Source organism: Mercenaria mercenaria, chromosome 1 (genome assembly GCF_021730395.1).
Source record: "Mercenaria mercenaria strain notata chromosome 1, MADL_Memer_1, whole genome shotgun sequence".
Taxonomy (NCBI): domain Eukaryota; kingdom Metazoa; phylum Mollusca; class Bivalvia; order Venerida; family Veneridae; genus Mercenaria; species Mercenaria mercenaria.
In genome coordinates this window covers 44312087-44331485 of record NC_069361.1, presented here as the reverse complement: position 1 = coordinate 44331485, position 19399 = coordinate 44312087, and the positions used below count along the sequence as shown (strand labels likewise).

At 35.2% G+C, this 19399-nt stretch overlaps 2 protein-coding genes across 2 annotated transcripts; one reads left to right on the top strand and one right to left on the bottom strand.

The window, feature by feature from the left end:
* Positions 1 to 363: 363 nt before the first annotated feature.
* On the top strand, positions 364 to 19313 carry LOC128546128 (uncharacterized). Its single transcript, XM_053545954.1, has 6 exons — positions 364 to 958; positions 1239 to 1370; positions 5103 to 5106; positions 16513 to 16553; positions 16895 to 17029; positions 18374 to 19313. Exons 1-6 carry the CDS (start codon positions 868 to 870, stop codon positions 18523 to 18525), a joined length of 555 nt encoding a protein of 184 aa, XP_053401929.1. The 5' UTR covers positions 364 to 867; the 3' UTR covers positions 18526 to 19313.
* LOC123540488 (uncharacterized) lies at positions 7904 to 10209 on the bottom strand. Its single transcript, XM_045325573.2, has 4 exons — positions 10038 to 10209; positions 9294 to 9470; positions 8943 to 9077; positions 7904 to 8592 (listed from the first exon to the last, which is right to left on the bottom strand). The coding sequence occupies exons 1-4, from the start codon at positions 10126 to 10128 to the stop codon at positions 8420 to 8422; spliced, it is 576 nt and encodes a 191-aa protein (XP_045181508.2). The 5' UTR covers positions 10129 to 10209; the 3' UTR covers positions 7904 to 8419.
* Positions 19314 to 19399: the final 86 nt, after the last annotated feature.

Sequence of the window (19399 nt, the reverse complement as noted above, 5' to 3'; positions counted from 1 at the left end):
TTTCTTATTACATTCATAGTACCACATCCTTATCCACAAAGTACTGAACATTACAGGTGTCATGAGAATTATATCAAATTTAGAATATGTTTTATCTTTCCCCCCATGAATTTTTAAAAATCCACCCCTTCCTCATTTCTGCATGAAGTTTGAAAGTAGCAATATGCGTCCCCTTATTGACAAAGAATTGCACTGAACAAGTGTTTGTTGCTGGAAGAGTACACATGTGGGCCCCTGACTCATTGGTTGTTTTCAGGTCAATCGTTGAAAAAAATGGAAAAAAAAATCGTTAGGAAAAAACTTACCGTGATAGTCTGTCGGCCATATTTACCCCCACCTTCATGCGACGAATCTCCACACCGCCGCGGCGTTGGAACCACCGCTTTTGAGAAAGCTATGGCCAGTGTGATCATTAGATTCACCTACTGTACTCTCAACTGCTAATTTAATACATACGGTATTTGTAAAGTGATCACCAGAGTCTAAAGGTCAGAATGAAGTTTCATTCATAAGCGCGCTTTGTCACAGCGGATTGTTTACTAATTTACATCTAAAAATAGACGCTCAAAAATCCGGTTATATATATATATATATATACCAACCAATCAGAATGTATTTGTGACAATATTTTCTCCACGCTGGCATGTATTACGTGAAATAAATTACGGTTCGTAAAATGACTACACAAATTGCATGTGTCCAGAGAAATACTGCTTACCTACATCATATATAAACCAAGCTGTAGTTCTACTCAGCATTGCAAATTTATATCGCTCACAGAAAAGGCAAATAAATAGAACAGCACACACAAGCAACTGCTACGCAGAATTTTGTTTTAAACGGTACATATTTAATTGACATCGAAAAATGGGACTGTTTCTTTCAAGACTGAGTAAATTGTTTGAGGACTGGGGCACTTCGCAGGCAAGAATCTTGATGCTTGGATTGGATGCAGCAGGTAGGTGTTCTTGTTTACTTATTGTTACTTCATCAACATCGTCATCATTATTGCTGAATCAAACATTATATTTTCATAATTTATCAAGGTTTTAAAGCAAAACCCTTATTTTTTTTATTGTTGCTGGAAGCACTCAGTATTTTAAAAGATGCTTTTTGTCACTGAAAAGATATGCCCGTATGAATTTTTGCTTTTAAATTATTACAATTCAGTTGAGACTTTTATTAGACACGTCACAGTTTTCATGCGTTACTTATTGAATGTTATTTTTATCTTTTAGGCAAGACAACAGTACTCTACAAGCTCAAACTGAATGAAACAGTATCAACTATCCCTACAATAGGTTTTAACGTAGAAACTGTAGCACCCGTAAAAGGCCTTTCATTTACAGTATGGGATGTCGGCGGCCAGGGCACAATCGATAATTATGGAGACATACTTTCAAAACACTGTTGGTAAAAAAACTGCTTGATCTCGCTCTTATGATATTTGTATAACAGTTTGCAACAATTTACATTAATAGCAAAAGACCAAACACTGCGAAAAAATGTTAAATTACATTGCGCCTGCTTTTTAGTGAATCAAAATAGAATATTTGTATTATTTCCGGATTTGGCAATTGATGTTTTTTTTTCATAGTAATTTTGTTAGGATGTCTAGTATAAGGGTGTGTTATTTCAGGGTTGGTGTTAAGTCGGAAGACAGTGCTGCCGGTCGAGGAATGTCTGAGGCCGGAAGAATTATTTCGGTATTCTAAGAAGCGATGAGAATGGAAAGGGTTTTACCGTATGTTTATAGCCAACCAAAACAAGAAAATCTACCTAGTAAGTGCTATTGATATCTTTACATTAGAACTTCTTCTCACGTAAGATTAAAAAAAAAACGTACTTTTTGGTAATATAGTTTTAGAAATATTCAAACGAAATTCGGGTTTGAGGCTTGAAATAAATTCTTAGTAGAAATATAAGATTTATTTTCCGTCCTCTTTTTTAACGAGAAATTTTAACCTTTTTTACTTTTAGCCGAATTATTACGTTATTATTAGACCGACAAAGGCCTCTATGAAAATATTATACATAAACTAAACCTGTGAAAGTGTGGTGAATACTTTTTAAAATAGTAACTATAAATCTCCTCGCCAATTGCAGATGCTTTGAATCCATCGAAAATCATTGATCAACTAAACCTGCATAAGCTCACTGGGCGGAAGTGGTCTGTCCAAGCTGGTGCGCTTCTACCGGGGAAGGTATTTACGAGGAATGCACCAGTAGCTTCAAGGGTGAAAAGAATTTAGAAAGAGGAACACAGGGTATTAAATTATGTTCTCACAATTAAATCAAATGTAATTGATCCGAAAACGGAGGCCGGCAAACGGTTCCAGAATGATATTTCTCAGGTTGTAAAGACAATACACTGTCGGTGCTCGCAGGAAAAGTAAAATGGGAAAGGAAATAAAACATAAAAAAAAAAATAAAAAAAAAAAAAAAAAAAAAAAAAAAAAAAAAAAAAAAAATAAAGAAAAAAAAAAAAAAAAAAAAAAAAAAAAAAAAAAAAAAAAAAAAAAAAAAAAAACAAAAAAAAAAAAAAAAAAAAAAAAAAAAAACAGTATAGGACTAAAAATTGGGGGTGGGGGGGGGTACATGCAATTTTCATGAGTGTGTATGCTAAAAATGTGGTCTAACAGTGCGACACGTATTGATTGCTGTCTAGCAAACATGTGTTAGATGTTGTTTTAACGACCTACAAAGTGAAAAGAGGCATCTGAATTTTTTTTCCGTTGTATGTCATATATTATAAATGTGTACATAGTTCAAATCATTATCATACCTGTTCAGTTTTTCTTTTATAATGTGTTCATAATTCATTCTTTTGTCCGGACTTGTAAATATGTACATATTGACCATTTTCTTGTTTATTATTCATTTAAATTTTTGTATTTCTGATGATCTGTGATAAAGTTTTATATTGTTGTTTCTTTGAAATAAAAGTTTCATTTCAAATTCATGCTTGTTTTATTTATTAAATCACAGGGAAGAGAATATCCAAAACACTTCAGTGCCAATGGACTTTTAGAATTGCTTATCATTAACTTTTCCACTTGTTCTGTCAGACGAGAGCATGGCGTGCAACTATAAAAGGGCTGGTAACAAACATGGTCGGTTGTTGTCTTTGTAAGTATTTAAGTCGATTTGAAATGATAACGGCATTCCTCAAGAAGAACACTGTTGACTGACACAGTGTCAAAGGTTTCCACTGGTAAAACGCACATTGACATCAGCTGAGTTACCCCATATTCAATGACTTCCTTTTTCGAGTTATCACCTGAAATTTGTGACTTGTCAAAAAACGAAAGAAACGAAGAAATTTCTAGAAAAGAACCAGCTTGGAACACCGAATATTTATTGTAGCTAAGTATTAGATAAGAGATGTGTTTCATATACATTTGATTGTCAAAGTTGTTGAAGGGATGAAGGGTTCCATATTTAAATTTAAAACGAGGAAGTCGATCTTGTTGAGCTTGTGAATAGAATGTTTTGAAATGAAACATTTTATTTTTAAATAGAATAAATTGTTCATTTTGAAAAATTGTCGCAAAAATTTAGAACGTGATCAAGATTGAGAGAGCAGTTACAGTTGTAGAAGATATACAGTCAAATGGTAAGATCTGAATTGAAAATTAGACATGATATTGAATAAAATCTGAAACCGTGTTGTGTTATTTCATCAGAATTATCTGTTTTTGTGCAGAAAATATAGAAAGCATTTAAAATATATTACTTTAGTATCTGCAAAATATATATTTCTTGTGTCTCCTTATTTTACAAGATTACCGGTTCAATTTAAATTGTAGTTTGAGCAGTATTTGGACACAAAACAGGTTACAACCGATACAGCTGTTGTTTTTTTTTCAGATTACCACATTTGAAAAATTATGGAAATAAATTTTGTCTGTGGTTGAAAAGTTTGTTTCAACTTTGTGTTTTAGTTATACAGCTAGTAGTGAAGCTGTCATTAGAATATACTGGAAGGTGTGAAGCAGGCAAGCAGTGTTACAGAAAATTTGTCTGCATAGTATGGTGTACCAGGCAGACCATAACAGTCATTGATTATATATAGACTATTTTTCTAGATTCATAGAAATTGATTGGAAGATCTCTTGTTTGTATAACAAGTTTTGATCTTGTGAATATGGTGCAGATAGACCACGCCCTGATGAAGCTTATTTTCATCCTCCTACTATCGCCTGCACATTTCCAGGACCTATAGCCCTCCCGTGTATGCTGATAGATCTTTTGTGACAAATCGATTTGATTATGTACTTCTTGGCATACCAGCCGGGGATTTCCGAACTTTTTACCGGTGCTGGGAAAAATCTCCATTTCTTACATCCAGGGTTAAGATTGACTCTCATGCTTTAATGAACGTATTACGAAAACAACATATATGTAGACGATTTATGTAGTTAATTTATATTTCTTTCAAAAAGCGGAATATAAGTTCCAATACCTTGCAGTTCCTCTTTGTTTCCTGTAGTCTATTTTGTAGATTCAAAACACGTGCTTTTATCAAAAAATTCATAACTTTAACGCCCCCCCCCCCCCCCCCCCCCCCCCCCCCCCCCCCCCCACCCACTGAACTGATAAAACAAAAATGGAACTGACATTGTGATTAGTCTTTGAAACGTCAAGACGTATTTCCTGTTACGGACGTTGGTTTCACGTTGTTTAAAATACGCTCCCTATAAGAAAATAGGTTCTAAAACGGAAGCGTTCGATTTGACTTATTTTTATTATGTATTTCCTGATATCGGTATGCAAGAAAGAAGATGCTGTCACTGGTTATAGGTGACAGATGGGATATCCGGCTCTCAGGTAAACTTTTTAGGTGGTAACTCGGCAGGAGGCCTCGTTACCGCCTAAACCGTTACCCACGAGGTCGGAAATTCCCATCTGCACCTACAATCAGTGAAAGAATCTTATAATCCTCGCATTCCTGAATTAACATCTTTCGCTGGAGATGGAAAGTCAAACTCTTCCATGTTTGAAATTTGGAGATACTATGTAAATTAGCTACTTGATTAGGGCATATATCCCTCCCATATTATTAGGGAGGCTATCCGTAAGTCCCTCAAGGTTAGTGCCAGAGGTGTTCTACTCCATTTAGTTGTATATGCATCTGTTACAGAAATTACATCTGAACTGGAGGGTATATATAGAAATGTACATTCTAGCGAACGACTGAAGGAGCAGTTTTACAGTGAGAAGCAGAATGCAGACGAGTCGGTAGCAGACTATAGTCTACGTTTAGAGAGAGTCTTAGCTGAGTCCCTGACATCTTGATAGAATCAAGCAAGAAAACAGCTGGAGAGTTGGCTATGAGTCTGGACTTCGGGAAATGGACCTGGAGAATGCTTTTCAAGGTACCTCTTTCGGCGAAGCATATTGGCTACAAACACGCTGCGAAAAGAGCTTAGAGCCATAGAAGAGGATCTTCGCCAGTCCAGAACCCCAACGTCTGTCCTCAAAACAAGTAAACCTGAGGTGAAACAGGAACTATCCCCTCCATCTGAAGAAAGAAGTCAGATACAGTTGACCCGGTTACTGCCAAACAGTTCGCTGCCACCGTAGAAAGCAGATTGCTAAAGGAGATTCAGTGCATGGTCAAACAAATGGAAAGGATGGATGTCAAAATTAATGGTATGGAGAAGGATATTAGAGATTTGAAGGGCAACCAGGTTAATAGAAAGCCCTTGTACGGTAGTAAGCCTAAACGAGCAGATACTCCAAAGGAAGATTATATTGACAAGCCGGATTTACAACATCCGTCCTTCATCGTAGGGCAGATGAAGGTCAAGGTCATCACAGTGTTAGGCCTAGTTCGTCTTTGGACACTTGTTTGTACCATTTAATGAGGCCGAAATTTTATCAATGGTACTTTGACTATAAGGTTTGATAGAACCGGAGCTAGGTTATCTACCGTCGATAAAATTACCATTTCAAATCTTTGATCCTCTGCCGAAGGCGAAGTTTGTCTCAGCTTTCAGGACTTCAGTTTGAACTTTACTGGTGCAAATGTTCCTAGATACATATTTGGGGTTTTATGTTTTAGATGGTTCTTTTCCATCTTTTACATCAATACCATTCCAGTCCCTATTCTATTGTTCCCTGACACTGCATATTCCACACACTCGTCCTTTTTTAATTATAGATACCCACTTTTGATCTTTTTGAAGTCATCTGGACCGTAGGGATTGTTCATCTTTGCTGTCGGACGCTTTGGCTTCCTACCCGGAGGGAGAAATACCACACTCGTCACACTTCTTCATCAACGAACAGTTATCGTGAAACCATATGGAGGGAGACTACGGACTCTTGACGGCAAAGAAGGAATATTGGTAACCTGTCAGCAGGTGTTACAGAGTCTACTGATTCCTTGATGTTGAATGGTTTGCCCGAGGTTAGTTAAGTTGCAGCCAGGTAAGCTCTTTTTGTAGAAATACTGTGGCATTTATGTAACTTAACAGCTAGACCATATTATACAATCATAGAATGATCTATGTAATTTAACAGGATGTTTATGTTGTGCGGTCCATTGATCCTCGTGAAGGAGTTGTTGATAAATCACACAACTCTGGACAGTCTTTGGAAGATCTTGGTATCACAATGCCTACAGACACATTATCTTTTGAACAACATGAGGCCAGTTCCTTCCTTAGTAAGTGGAAACATATTTTTCGGTCGGACCTACAGACCTTGATTCCACAGACCTCGTCGAGCATGAAATCAAGTTCTTCCTCGTTAAATCAAGCCTCGGAATTCCGCTTAAACCGATGCTAGGGTGCCTTGAGGTGTGTTGCACATATTATTACCTCTCATGAACACACCCTGTCAAATCAAGTCTGCTAATGTTTTGATAGGTTGCGCTGTATGCCTTCAAATGTTGTATTATAGACATTGCCATAGAAGTGTCTTTCAATTACATTTTAATTTTAAATAAAAGCTGTGAGAAGATCATCTGGCAACACAGAACGCCTCCAAGTGAAATAATAGCAGACGCGGTTTGATTAATTGTGTTCATGAGAGGTAATGCAATTTGCAACATCCCTCACGACCCCTAGCACCGGCTTGCGTGGAATTCTATTATAGTAAAACTGAATGTTTCTTAGGTCACCAAAGGGCAAAAATTCAATAGCTCTTTAATACCAATTTTGTTTAATGGAGTCTCGGATTAATACTTGCGACCGGCTATATTTAAGAAATGAAAATGTTTCATTGTTATATTTGCATTATATTGCCTTTCCAATTTGTAAACAAGATTATATTATAAATTTCACAAATTTTGTTGCTTTAACATTAAAATTAGCTTCCTGGCGATTCTGTTCACCAGATGGTCATCTAAGGAACGTTGTCCCTGACTATACGCGGACGTCGTCAAAACAGCGGCCCGTTATCTCTGTGCAGCGTTGACGTAACTTTCGCGCCTTTCCTTTTGCTGTTCATACAAAATGAACGTCATAATTTTCAATGAAAAAGAATAGGGCGAATGTAAATATTATGAAATGCAATCATAATCAACTTAAATCCTTTTTACAAAATACGAACACAAAATTAAATGTTTCAGTGGAAAATTTATTTTACATAATCAACAATTTAAAACGTAGAATTATCACAGATGTTCAGAAAAACAAAAAAACACAAAATAACAAAAAGTCTACTAATTACATAATTTATATACAAGTCTTGGAATAAGAAATGAATTATGAACACATTTTACAAAGTATAGACACTAACTTAAAAAATTATTGACCAATTATATGAAACAAAAATTACAAAAGTAATCGAGATACCTATAGTATACTAAACCAAATTTTATATTTGAAAATATTAGGAATTACTAGGTAATTCTATAGTTTATGTAAAAATAAAGTGAATTAACAGTTTAGGCTTGATATAGTATATATATATACACACTTTATAAGTCTTTAGCTAAACTTGGAATAAATTTGTACAGTGACTAAAACACTAGAAGTTTTTTTTTAACAAACGACTATTTCTGCATGGCAATCAATCACGAATGTAGCTCAACATAAGCAGTTAATTCATATATTTAGTAAAGTTAAATATATTTGTAAATATCTAACGATAACATAGTTTAGTGAAAGTCTTTAAAAAGGCATCTAAAGGCGCTATCAAGCAGGTATTCGCTGTACATGTCTTATTGTTTAGAAGTATGATTCTTTAGCACACATTTCTCAGTAAAACTGCACGTACCTATGGTTGTATTGATTCAAAGTAATCAATCCTGTACAATTTTAATATCTACCCTCCTTTGGCATTTTCCTTTTTCTCTGCTTTGCAAGCCGGGAACCATCATTCAAATGATAACAACTGGATTCGCTAACATCCGATTCCGGTCTAATGTTTCACAGCATTGTGGTTTGGATTTGTTTGATATTGTAATTCAGTAAGCCCTGCGTACCTCTTTCTTAAATTCTTTCACCACAGAAGCTAGCTGGTGCATACCCTCGTAAATACCTTCTCCGGTAGTTGCACATGCAGCTTGGGCATACCACTTTCGCCCAGTAAGCTTGTGTAGATGTAGTTGATCAATTACCTTTGACTGATTCAGAGCATCTGCAAAGTGCAAATACATCCATTGATTTACTGCAAAAATGAACATTATATGCATTTTAGGTTTAAGCATAATCTTAATAATTGTAAATAAATCTTTTGTATAAAATAATCTGATGTAAAACATTCCTCCCACTGGTTTTAAAGAACATTAATCAGACAAAGATAAGTACTGAACATATATATGTATATTCTTAAAAACCACAAAAGTCCTTAATGAAACAAACCTAGCAGACTAAACATTTTAATTATTTCAGTCCGTCAAGTTAAATTTAGTTGGCATTTTTCCAACGTACTAAACAGAAAAAAAAAAGATTTATAGAGAGAAAGAGAAAGATTGAACCAAAACTTACTTGGCAGATCTTGTTTGTTGGCAATAATACATACTGGTACACCCCTCATCTCATCACTTTCAGTAATACTGAATAGCTCTTCCCGGGCCTCTGACATTCGCTCTCGATCCGCGCTGTCTACGACATAGACTAGACCTGAAATAGTTACACAATCCATGAAACGTAACGATCAGGCAAAATTACATCAAACAATTTACGATCACCTTCCATCCGTAGAACCATTTTGAACGAACGAAAGAAACAGACAAAATATATGAAGATATTCGGAAAAATTCAAACCCTGTGCTTGAACTAAGGTTAAACACCCTTCAAATGCCACGATGGTATATTTGAAGAGAAAGAAGTACTTACCATCAATGTTTTGAAAGTAATATCTCCATAATGGTCTTATTTTGTCCTGGCCGCCGATATCCCATACAGTGAATGTGAGGCCCTTCACTGGTGTTACAGTTTCTACGTTAAATCCAATGGTAGGGATAGTTGCTACTGTTTCAATCAGTTTGATCTTGTACAGTACTGTAGTCTTTCCTAAAAAATACATATTTATCTTTATATCAAATTATCAAAAAACATTTTATTATATAAGTGTCAACAAATCTAATTAAAAGCAAGCAATCTTTTGAATATTTTCAATGGAACATCTTAGTTAATAAAAGGTTACATTCGCATAAAAGTTCGAAGTTAAAAGATATTACTTTAACAGTTAATGTTACAATAATGACAATAAAATGATAAAAAGAAAAGAAGAATGGTAATAATGATAATCGATGTGACGATGATGGTGATATTGAAGATGGTAATGATGCTATGATAATAATGATAAACAATAATTAAAATGATATACTGACGATTGGCTGACTGACGGACTGACGGTCGGACAAGGCCAAGCCACAAGTCTCTTTCGATGACAAATCGAAGGGAACCAATAAACTTAAAACAACAGAAATATCAACACAAAAATTGCGATAACAACATATTTCATACCAAATGGTAAAATTTAAGGAAAAAATTACAACAAAAGTAATAATGACGACGATGATATGATAATGATGAAAATGATTATTGATCAATATCAATAAGAAAATGAACATTTACCTGCAGCATCCAGTCCAAGCATCAGTATTTTTGCTTGTGAAGTACCCCAATCCTCAAATAATTTGCTCAGTTTTGAAAAAAGCAACCCCATTTTGAATGAAATATAGCCGCTTTCTGAAAACGTTCGCGTAGCTGTTACTTTGGGTGTGCTGTTTTATTTCCCAGGTTTAGTTAGCGGTATAAATTTGCAATGCTGTAACGACCTACTGCTTGGTCTATATAGGGTATAAACATTTTACTGGACACATGCAATATTCTAAGTCATGACATGCCAGCGTGGAGAAAATACCGTCACAAACATACTCTGATTGGTTGGTATATTTAAAACCGGACTTTTGAGCATCTATTTTTAGATGACCTAGTGACAATGTAAACAATATATCCACAATATCAGAAAACTAAAGCATTTATAGTTTTGAAGTATAAAAAAATTGTAATGAGTTTGTGTTTCTGGGCAAAAAGATGTACTATTTGGTAAGAATCGGATCAGGTGTTTAGCAATTATTATAAAGCTGGTAGATATTCATGCAATTTCTTGTATATTTAAAATCGAAAGACTGAGTGGAATAAAAAACGTTAAATGATTTGACCGGTGCTCGGCTGACAACCATATTTAGTCAATGTGTTCGGACTTCTTCGCTCTGCCGTATTTTTAGCTACCGGGGACTTTCAGCAGGAAGTCCCTCGTTTTCGGATAGATATTTCATGAACAGGAAGGGATAGAAACTTGTGGTCGGTCTCATTTATAGTTTTATGTATTTGTCTGTTTGTTTCACAACGGCGTGGGTAGTAAACCCATTGCTCGTAGGCTCGAACCTCTGGTATATAGCCTTGTGTAGATGGTTTATATCATTTGAAAGGGGGTCATATTTCACCACATACTTTTCATTTTGGATTGATTTTGGATGGAAACAGGTTTTTTCATCCGTCGTCTTGTTACACTTTCTTTACCCCAGGTCAAATTCTTGTGCCTGTGTATCAAGACAGCCGTGTATGAAAACAGTAATACTATAAAAAATAAGTCAGACGTATCTATATTCCAATTATGAATGATGAATGACTGAACATGACAATAAGATGAAAAGTAAGTTATTCACTACATATCAAAAGTTGATTATTTACATGTTTAGTATAGACACTGCTGCACACTAGGGCTGCCCCTGTTTTTTTAAACCAAATTGCATTTGTATTTGAAAAAAAAACACGTCTTGAAAACAGAAAACAAATAAACGGTCACAAAACACAGAAGCAGAAACATATTGTATTAAAATTATTTAAAGTCAAGTCTTTGAAATCACTTTACCATTATAACAAAAATATTCTATTCAGTTCGGCGATATGATATTATGAAGTATTCAAAACAGGCTCTATATATTTATATCCACGTACTGATACTTTACAAAATGTAAATTAAGAATGCATTTAGTGAGGTTTAACTAGGTTTATAGCATCCATTCAATACGTGTGTACGTTCAATGTGAGAAATAATGCCTCCGAAATTATGTCCAGCCTTTCACTTATTGTATCGGTAAATGAAAGGTATATCAATCGCAATGTAATACGTTATTTACATTGTTGCTATAGGACGTCTAAAAATAAACACGGTAAAATCCGATTTTAAAATAGCTATACTTGTAAGATTACTGAACATGTTGCATTTTTGATACCCGTATCCTATTAAACCAAGCAGTCGTTCGGTCTTAATTTCAGTTTTACATAAAATATATAAAACAGCATTCACAAGCAGTTAGAACGTAGATTTTAGTTTGTAAACAGATACATTCCTAACTGGTTAAAGGTCGAAAAATGGGATTATGTAATTCGGGCATGGGGCCTCCAGACCCTAAAATCTTGATGATAGGATTGGATTCAGCAGGTAGGCCCTTTTTAAATGTATTATCATTATGAACTGTCATTCTAATATAATAAAGTTCCATGCACATTTCTATTAAAACACTGCAATATTGACGTCACGTCGACATATTAAAGAAACACTACTACCGCATTTGACCTACTGTTTTATATAAAAAGACGTTTCAGAAACAAAATGATATAACAGGACGGTGCTACACTTAATTCACACACACTGTATCGATTATAAGGCGCATATAATTACTCATTAAACGAAAATGCACTGTTCAAATATTCCGCGGCACGTTTTAACACCGTTAAAAACTGTTAAAACACATTTACGCTTTGACGTAACGTCGACCTACTATGCTTGGTGCCATACATGTGCTTTAAAAGGTGTTTCCCTATAAAACAGAACGCATGCGTGACAATGGTGGCGGATTTTGAAATCTGGAGAAAAATTTACAAGAAAAACTGGATTATATTACAAAAAATGGATTTTTTTTGTTCTGTGTGGTGATAAATGAGGCAGGAAAAGAAAGGCGCCAGAGTCAACTCCAACCCAAGACAAAAGGACCGAGGCAAAACGCAAAACGCATAGGGATGGCGCAAAGTTTTTCAGTACAAAATGGGACATATGGTTAGTACTTGGTGAATAACGGTATATACAACGGTATGAACAATAATCAGGGTATTCCAAGTCTCACTCAGGCAGTAAATATGAACTATGATATGCCTGCTCAACCAAATTAGACGTATATTGCACAAAATAGCACCTCTCATACCCTCTACGGCACCCTTGGGACAAAATACAAGTCAATGTATGACCAGTATATCTGTATCTCAATCGCCTTCATTTTAATCCTTAGTCGATTAGACAAGATGGACAGAAAATTGGGTCAACCTGATACAATACAGTCTTCAGTGAATCGCTAAATAGCAAAGATGAGCGATCTTGACCAAAAGGTAACGTTAAAGGACGACATGAAAATGCCAAATGCAAATGATATATCATTTAGCAGTATTGAGTGTAAGGGGAAACCTGCTTTGGAAAGAAAAACACCCGATACTCGTTAAATTTGAAAACTTTGCAGACAGAAAAAGAGTCAGAAGGTCCTTTGGAAACTTCAAAGGAAAGTCAATTGGCGTTAGTCAGCAGGTTCCACAAGAAATACAAGAAAAAGGAAACTTCTTATCCTGAAATTAAAAAAAAAAACAAGAAGCGAAGGCAAGAAAGCATTTCTGAAAATGGACACAATTATCGTCTTAAATGAAGTAAGAAGAACAACAAATAAAAGTGCACAGGGGCCAAATGAGAGTGCTTTAAAGGGTACTGTCATAAAATATTTAAAGTTTGTCACCAGAAACACGATCATGTGATGAATTACCAAATTTACTCTCGAAATATGACATCATATGTCTAACAGAATCTTGGACAATGGCCAAATCAAATATTGAGGTAAACGGTTACAGTATCCCATTTCATTCATTTCACAGATTCCAAAATTGGAGAGCATGGCGCGCAAGTGGTGGAAAAATAATATACATCAGGGATTCTATCAGGAAAGGCATTAAACTGGTAAAAATGATATAGACTGCTTAAAATGGCTTTAATTAGACAAGACCTGTTTCCTAACGGATAAAGACTGGTATACTGCTTCGGAATATTCCCCCCTCCCTCCCACCACGACACACATTTTTGGTAAGGATAGACTCACAGACGCACATTTCGGATTTACAGCAGATCATATCACGACACATGCCATCTTTGTCCCTGAATACTCTGAAAATAAATAAGAGAGAAAAGTTGGATGCAGCTTTAATAGACTATCAGAAGGCCTACGATAAAATTTACAGGAATGGTTTGTGGTGCAAGAATATTAAAGAAGGAATTAACTGGAAAATATTTGAATGTTACGAGAGTTTTCATCAACGACCTTGACATTGCATAGCAGGCTATTTAAATGCATTTTCCGGTATATTCTAGAGCAGGTATATCTCATACCACTCGCTGATGATATATATGTATTCTCTTACGTGACACGCCTGATGGTCTTCAGTCGCGTTTGGATATATTGACAGAATATTGTATAAAATGGAAATTGACTGTCAACATTGATGAGACGCAAGTTGTTGCATTCAGAAAAGATGGAAGTTCGGCACAAAACGAACATTGGACATACTCGGGTGTAGAAACTGACGTAGTTGAACAGTTCACTTTCTTGGGTTTTGTTGTTAGCAGTGGCGGATCTTTCAGACGTGGTATTTGCACTTTAGCGGCGGGAAAAGCTTTGAATGCCATGAACTCTCTATACACATTGATCAAAGAGATGGATTTACCAATTCATATTCACTTCAATTTATTCGATTCATATGTTTCTTCAGTATTATGTTACTCGTCAGCAATATGGGGCTTTGCAACAGCCGATCAGATTGAAAGAATCCATAGAAAAATTTGCAAAAAGGGACATAAAATGTAAACAAGTTTACCAGCAATCTAGCGATCTATGAGGCAAGTAGAACACTCTTTATATCAACTGGAAAATCAGAATATCAAAATATAAATTAAAGTCAGAACTGTGTTTAAGTTGTAAGGATTTTCCGAAATATGGTTATTTCCATCCTCGGTAGATGCTAAACAGTTTATACCTGTGTTCAAAAATAGACTGGTAGACACTTACATTTCTAAATGGCGTTTTAGCGTTAACATTAGTCCTAGCTAGATGTAATTTAGTGAGCTGAAAGCAACCTATGTAATTTCTGTGTATTTGATCAAAGCTTTCAAACAAAGACAAAATATATTGAATGCGACATGATTGTGTTAAGTCTATATCAAATTACATAGCTGAAGTATTCCTTTGAAATTTGTACTTTTTAAACATTGTCTTCAATTTGAGTGTCATTATGTGACTGTCATATTACTATTGCTGCCATTGTTGCCATGATCATGTCATAAGTTATATTGATTTATGTCGGTGTGCTGTATATGCATAAGACTTGATAAAATTTCTGTTTTGTTTCTGTTTCCTATTTCATCGAAACAGTCTATAGTACTTAGCACCATGTTTTAATATATCTCAACGATAGGAAGAGGTAATACGCCGAGTGCATAATTCATTCGGGCTACGCCCTCGTGAAATTCCTCTGTGGACGTATCACTTCTTTGTATTGTTAAACGTGGTTCTGTTATACATAATTTCTTAATTAATATCATAGTCGTTTTAACTCGACTATTCGAAGAATAAGGAGAGTTATCCTACTTACCATGGCGTCGGCGTCGGCGTCGGCGTCGGCGTCACACCTTGGTTAAGTTTTTCGTACCGGTACACATTTTGACAAAACGTTTTGACATAGTTTTGAAACTTTCAAAACTTGTGTGTACCATCACCATTTCCAGTTTGAGGCAAGAGTACATAACTCGAATAAGGATTTTGTCTGAATGATGGCCCCTTTGAACTTTTTAAGTTTTTCATACCAGTTAATGTTTTGTGTAAACTGTTTGACATATGGCTTTGAAACTTTGACCACTTGTTTACAAGCATAGTCTCCATATGTAGGCAATACTACATAATCAGGACAAGGAGTGTAACTCAGTAATGACCTTTTTGATGTAGAAATTAGTTACGTTTGGCGTACCATTCCATATTTTGTCTAAACTGTTAGATTTATGGCTTTGGGACTTTGAATACGTGTGCACCATCATGGTCAGTATGTGTAGGCAAGAGTACCTAACTTTTCTGCTCACAACTTTCGAAAAATAAATAGACCTATCCTACTCGTCATGCAATATTTCAACATTGTTTTACATACTTCGAAATTAATTCACATATTGCATTGATACTTGGAGCTCTCCCATTGAAACAATAAGGATGGCTATTCCAACTTACGCAGTTGGAATCCGCCACCAGCAATGCTTTATTGCTTCTGCAAGATCACAACAATGCCATATACATTGCCATATAGTGCAAGACTTATCCTGTTCCAAAAATACAGGTACACATGTACATTGTTTGTCTTATCTATTTTCCTTCTTTTGTCTGAAAATCTCTAGTTGACCCCATACTTACATAAGATCTTCGAATAGTCGAGCGCGCTGTCAACAGACAACTCCTGTTTTTTTTTATAAATCAATGATCTCAGAGTCCTTGTTGTTATTCTAATTTTGCTTGTTATTTTGATTAATATTAAAAAAACAAAATGGTAATTATCATAATTTATTATCATTTGTGTCATTATTATCAAATCAATTTTAAAAATTTTGAAATGTGCTTAGAATTAAATAGATATTTCTTTGAAAGGAAACATTTTCGTTACTTGCTGTTATGAATTCGAAGGTCTTCTTGATAACATTAGAAACCTTTCTGAAAAAAATATGAAAATATGAACTAGTGCTTGATTACTTGCCGACTATTTATCGAATGTTACAGTCTTCTTACATAAACATGTTGTTTTTGCTGTTATATATAAATGTCAATTTCTAACTTTAGGAAAGACTACAATACTCTACAAAATGAGGTTGGGCGAAACAGTAACAACAGCTTCCTACTGTAGGATTTAATGTAGAAACTGTTTATCCTGTGAAAGGTTTTTCATTCATTCTGTGGGATGTGGGTGGCCAGGATAGAATCAGACCGCTATGTAGGCACTATTACCCAAAGCTGGATGGTAACAACCCGTTCTTCACTATGCATACACTCACTGTCTTTTCTTTTTTATGATGCTCTTTATCTTAAAGACATTAGTACAACTCTCATTTTCTAATTATTTTCTCAATGTATTGATACAGCAGTTAGTAGTATTTCATTTGACATGTAATGATTTTTAAAAGCAAAAGACTGATTTCTCCTAAATACATGTATAATATTTTTGTCTGCTTTTTTCTTTCTTTTAATTTTCGTAGGTATAACCTAATTGCCAATTCTAAAACATTTTAGTTAATTTCAGATACTTGTAAGCAGTTACTTTGTACTTTCGCTAATCAGTTATGTATGGTGTGTTTATTTCAGGGCTGATCTACGCCATTGACAGCGCGGATCGGGAAAGAATGTCTGAGGCCCGGAAAGAGTTATTTCATGTTCTAGAAAGCGACGAGACGAAAGGAGTGCCTCTCTTAATTATAGCCAACAAACAAGATCTCCCAAGTAAGTCTTCCATTCCATTATTGGTTTCGCTTGAATATTTTGATTGTGTTTTATAGGTTAATTCAAATACGATTGTTTAATATATGTTTTTTTTCATAATGCTGCCTGTTTAAGAGCTGTTTTTGTCGAGCCCGTGCAGAAAGTGAAGACATAGTCGTCCAAATCGCTGTTCGATGTATGTGCGTTAGTTAGTGCGTGCGTGTATGCGTCCGTCCGGATTTTTTTTGTCCAACAATAACTTTGACATGCATGGAGCAATCTTATCTATATTTGGCTAAAATGTGAACCTGACACGCGTAAATCCCAGGTTCCTATCTCAAAGGTTAAGGTGACACTTGGAGGTCAAAAGTCATTCCAGATATTGTCCAGGCCTTAACTTTGACATGTATAAAGGAATCTTGTTTATTTTTTTTATGAATGTTTACCTCCATGAGACGGAGTGTCGCAAACACCAGGCCCCTATCTTAAAGGTCAAGGTCACACTTAGGGGTCAAATGTCGTTTCAGAGCTTGTCTGTTATGAAACGTTGACATGCATAGAGCATCATTTTTTATTTGGCATTAATGTTTGCCTCAACGAGACGGAGTGTTGCGTGCAACTCTTAGACCCCTACCTAAAAGGCCAAGGTCATACTTTGGGGTCAAAGGTTATTTTAAAGCTTGTCCGTGCCATTACTTTGACATGCATTGAAAATATTATTTTTATTTGATATAAATGTTGGCCTTCTCAGATGTCAGGGTCACCTTTAGGGGTCAAAGTTCATATGATCTTAGGCCCTTATTTTGAATGCATTGACCGATCTTTTTTTTATTTGCAAGATCCCTTCTTTGTTGGAACTGTTTTTAGAAGGGAGTTCTCTTTGTTGTTACTATAAATAGCTTATTTTGTAACTTTTTTATTTTTATCCGTAGGGAAAACCGAGACCACCTTTCTGTTGTTCAACAGGGATGGCACTTCAGGTGTATTTTGACTTATCTCTACCTGGTTAAGATTTTCTTGCGGACAATCGTTTCCATTAAAAAAAAACTTTAGTGTGTGTCAAGATATAGAAGTAAAACTTGTTTTGATTTGCTGAAATGTTTGAGTCATTCAGGCGGTGTGTCAACAAATAATGGGCTCGACATTGTTGCCCTTTGGGCTACAACCATCTAGTTTATATAAAAGTTTCTTTTTCGTTCTTTTATTGTTTCATCTTCCGATGAACACTGATTTGTGCTGTTCCATTTCAATTCTTGAAAAATGTAAACAATCATAATCATATATAGCAGCTACAAAAAAGCTTTTAAAGTGATTGAGAATTCGACATCATTATATATGAATATTGATTCTGTTTTGTTCATACAGATGCGCTGGATCGTCCGACAATTATTGAGCAACTAAACTTAAACAAGCTCACTAGGTCATGGCATGTCCAACCTGCGTGTGCAACTACCGGAGATGGTATTATAGCGGGAATGCAAGAGCTAGCTGTACTTGTGAAAGGAAAAAAGAAATAAAAAACACATGGCTAATAGAATTCTATCAGACAATCATATCAAACGCAAAAAGGTTTGAAAAACACTAGACAGGATTTGGACACTTATGGTTCCTGAATGGTTCTCGGCTTGTAACGAAAAAGTGGCATCCAAACTCGTCGAATATAGGTGTCATGAATCTATGGGATTTATTAAGAACATGGGAACGTGCAGTTCTATCGAACAATGCATCAAGAACCATGCCTCTTCACACCACGGTACAGATTTGAGTCTGGAAAACATTCTGTTGCTAGCAATAATTAAAATAGGTATCCTACCGAACATTTATATAAGCATTGCATTTTTTATATTATGTATAAAAACATGAAATTATTGTCATCATACCTCCCAACATGTGTTCATAATTAATTCTTTGTCCAGATTCATAATTTTTTAAATGTAAACCTTTTTAAGTTATTAAATTATATTTTTGTATTACTGATGATCTGTGATAAACCTTAATTATATTTTATTGTTTCTATGAAATACATTTTTCGTACATATTGTTAGCGTAATGTATAAGCGCAACCATAGAAATTAATAAGAACGAAGAAAAAAAGCAGAAAGTAAACCCCAATGATAATGTGATTCCCGCGCAAACGCGAGGACGCGTCCATTTCACGATAACTGATGAAATGATAATTCATATTGCTTGTACATTACTTAACAAGTAAATATCAATATTTGTTTCAATCTTAGTGTCCCATATGTATACGGCAAAAAGCTCAGTCGGGTAAAATGCAGATAACAATAGAAAACAGCATTCGTTTTGAATGAGTTCGAATTTTAGATTTTCTTTTTTTCCAATGCGTTTTCATTTCTGTTCCCGTATACTTCGACCCTTTATTTGATTGTT

Excerpts from the sequence above, each read along its gene's own strand:
- LOC128546128 (XM_053545954.1), top strand. The coding sequence starts at position 868 with ATGGGACTGTTTCTTTCAAGACTGAGTAAATTGTTTGAGGACTGGGGC. Across the intron at positions 959-1,238 it reads GCTTGGATTGGATGCAGCAG|GCAAGACAACAGTACTCTAC; the intron begins GTAGGTGTTCTT and ends TTTATCTTTTAG. Across the intron at positions 16,554-16,894 it reads CTATTACCCAAAGCTGGATG|GGCTGATCTACGCCATTGAC; the intron begins GTAACAACCCGT and ends TGTTTATTTCAG.
- LOC123540488 (XM_045325573.2), bottom strand. The coding sequence starts at position 10,128 with ATGGGGTTGCTTTTTTCAAAACTGAGCAAATTATTTGAGGATTGGGGT. Across the intron at positions 9,471-10,037 it reads GCTTGGACTGGATGCTGCAG|GAAAGACTACAGTACTGTAC; the intron begins GTAAATGTTCAT and ends TGTATTTTTTAG. Across the intron at positions 8,593-8,942 it reads CAACAAACAAGATCTGCCAA|ATGCTCTGAATCAGTCAAAG; the intron begins GTAAGTTTTGGT and ends TGCACTTTGCAG.